Raw genomic sequence first — 2,500 nt, forward strand, 5'->3', positions numbered from 1 at the left:
TTTTGGTGTGGTGTGTGTGCGAGGGTGCTTATTTTCTTAAATTCCGAGAAACTGCACTCACATAAAGGGAAAATGTAATAAGAAACGGGAAAAGAAGCCTCCACACTCCTTGATGTTTATACCCTAGAGGTGCAGGGGTTAATATGACTGCAATATCCTTTTGGAAGACTTTCCTTTTCCTGGTGTCCCCTCTATTCAATTTCTCTTAAATCACCAGCCATATACATTCTTTAAATATGTAACCAACATCAAAGGCCTATCGTCGACCTTCCTATGTTTATCTTTCATCTTGCATTCACTTCTCAGATTGCAGGTTTCCTTTAAAAAAATAAACTGACGTCTGTGGTGATAGTTTCCTCTTTAGACAACAAAGTTGCAGCACCCTCTATTGTATCGCCTGTTTATTTTCCTTGTATTGTCTTTTCTGATGGTGAACATAACTAGTAAGTGTTGTCTTTACTCTAATCATTTGTAGAAATAGATCTTGTTCTCTTTATTCATCTGCTGCTGATACATAAATCTAGCTTTCATTCTTCTTTCTCTTCGCCATTCTTCCGGTTATCGAATTTCCCAATCATTGCAGTCATTTGGAAAAATATAGAAAAACCGTAACAAAATTAACCACCAGTCTGATAATCTCCTTAAATAGAAAACGCAGATATTAACCCGTAAGAGCATACGGCATTCTGCGTACTTACTATAACATATGGTGAGTGTGAGAGACTCTTTTTTTATCAAAACACATGTTTCTTAGCAATCTTTATTGAAATAACAAAGTTTATCATCAATCACTAACATGATTGAATAAAAAATATAAATGTGAGGAGACTAAAAAAAATGCACATTTTCCGACACAACCCAACATTTAATTCTGTTTCTCGCTCTATTACAAGAACTGATTAATTAATTTGGTTCACTTATTCCTTGGTCCTGGGGGCATCTTTAGTTGAGGCGGCACCACATCTGAAACAGCTGCTCACTGTGGGAAGACACCGTGAAAGACATTATTTTTTATATAAAATTGACTTCATTGCTATACAATTATCGTGAGTTTAAGGTTTCCTGTAAATTTACACTAATGACTTTTTAACTCCTTAGACACTAAACTATCATTTTCAGACTTATATGACATGCACTAATACGAGATATAACGATAATAAATAGATATAAGCTTTAGTTTCATTTACTTACCTAGAGCATCTTCTCACTACCCACACATAGAAAATCGAACTCAAATCACGTTACAGAAATCTCCTCAGGGAGAAGGATAAACATGGAGTGTCTAACCTTTGCTGTGCCCAGGGTTTGGTGAATGGTTTTGTAACTTCCTGCATGTATTTTTTTCTAATCACGGGTTTGCCGCCAGATGCTTCTGAGTTCTCAATGTGGATGACCCACGAGTTTATCACTGCAATATTTATTATTCCATAAAACATGCATATAGGCCATCGACTGGCAGCTCGCCACATGAATAAAAGGCACACATTTGGTCATAGGCATCTACTCCACACTTTGTTGAATTGTTAAAGGCAACTATGTTCTTGGTTTCCTAGTGTTGGCTTTGAGTGCAATGAAGAAAGCGAGAGCAATGACTTCTTTAATGTGGAAGGATCATAAGACACTAGACTAAGTGTCTTGGTGAAGAAGAATGCACTTGAACCCAGCTCACGGTTTTCCATTTCTTTCATTCAGCTGGCACTTCTTTTTTGTTAGCCCTGATGGTTCCCACAAGTGTCATCCCACAGTTGTCATGCAGGTCGGTCACAAGGGGCACAGGCGTGAACCAGTTATCAGTTGCCCCGCTTCGGTTCGTATGGTGATAAGGACCTGAGGTGTTTGGTGTAGTAGTGGCCCAGTGTCATGTTACCAACAGGCCTCGACTGTTCCTTCCCTAGGCATGGAGCTGCATTCAGCATGTACTTAGAGCGGTTGTCACAAACCATAATCAGTATCAGACCATAATTTACAGGTTTACTAGGTATATACACTCTGAAGGGGTAATTGACCCTGGGTCTCAAGAGTTGTTCATCCACTGTTAGAGTCTCGCCTCGAGAGTTTAATTTTTGACAATTTCCATTGAATATATCAAAGATGTTTCTGGTGGCTGCAAACTTATCTGTTACCTTTCTCTCATCTCTTGTGACAGAGAGCAGGGATCTATGCAGGCATGGGACGGCGTTCCCATGCCTGCAGTAGAAGACCATCCGTATGCCTCAATTTTCTAAAGCTCACACCTTCGTCATCATCACCGGATTCTTCATCAATATGCGGAATGTATTCTCTGTCTTTGTCGCTGGCATACATTACCTCTACCTCTATTATATCTTTATCATCACTGTAATTACAAAGTGCAATTGCATCTGAGAAACCACTATAAACCATATTCTCTATATTCTTTTCAGTCAGCACCTGTTTTCCCTTTCCCTGTCCTTTACCTATTCCTTTCCTTGGCATTTTGAGTTATGCAATTATCTCTTTCAGAGTCTTTATATGATATTAG

The 2,500-nt window shown here is 38.8% G+C and overlaps 1 protein-coding gene across 1 annotated transcript; it reads right to left on the minus strand.

The window, feature by feature from the left end:
* Positions 1-1,790: 1,790 nt before the first annotated feature.
* Positions 1,791-2,382, minus strand: LOC119589656. Its single transcript, XM_037938252.1, has 2 exons — positions 2,235-2,382; positions 1,791-2,134 (listed from the first exon to the last, which is right to left on the minus strand). The coding sequence occupies exons 1-2, from the start codon at positions 2,380-2,382 to the stop codon at positions 1,791-1,793; spliced, it is 492 nt and encodes a 163-aa protein (XP_037794180.1).
* Between the last annotated feature and the right edge of the window lie 118 nt (positions 2,383-2,500).

The sequence above is a fragment of the Penaeus monodon genome, chromosome 26 (genome assembly GCF_015228065.2).
Source record: "Penaeus monodon isolate SGIC_2016 chromosome 26, NSTDA_Pmon_1, whole genome shotgun sequence".
Lineage (NCBI taxonomy): Eukaryota > Metazoa > Arthropoda > Malacostraca > Decapoda > Penaeidae > Penaeus > Penaeus monodon.

What these genes read in the sequence shown, in the direction of transcription:
- LOC119589656 (XM_037938252.1), bottom strand. Translation starts at nt 2,382, where the DNA reads ATGGTTTATAGTGGTTTCTCAGATGCAATTGCACTTTGTAATTACAGT. An exon ending in ATCCGGTGATGATGACGAAG is followed by an intron (nt 2,135 to 2,234) that starts GTGTGAGCTTTA and finishes CTGTCACAAGAG; the next exon opens with ATGAGAGAAAGGTAACAGAT.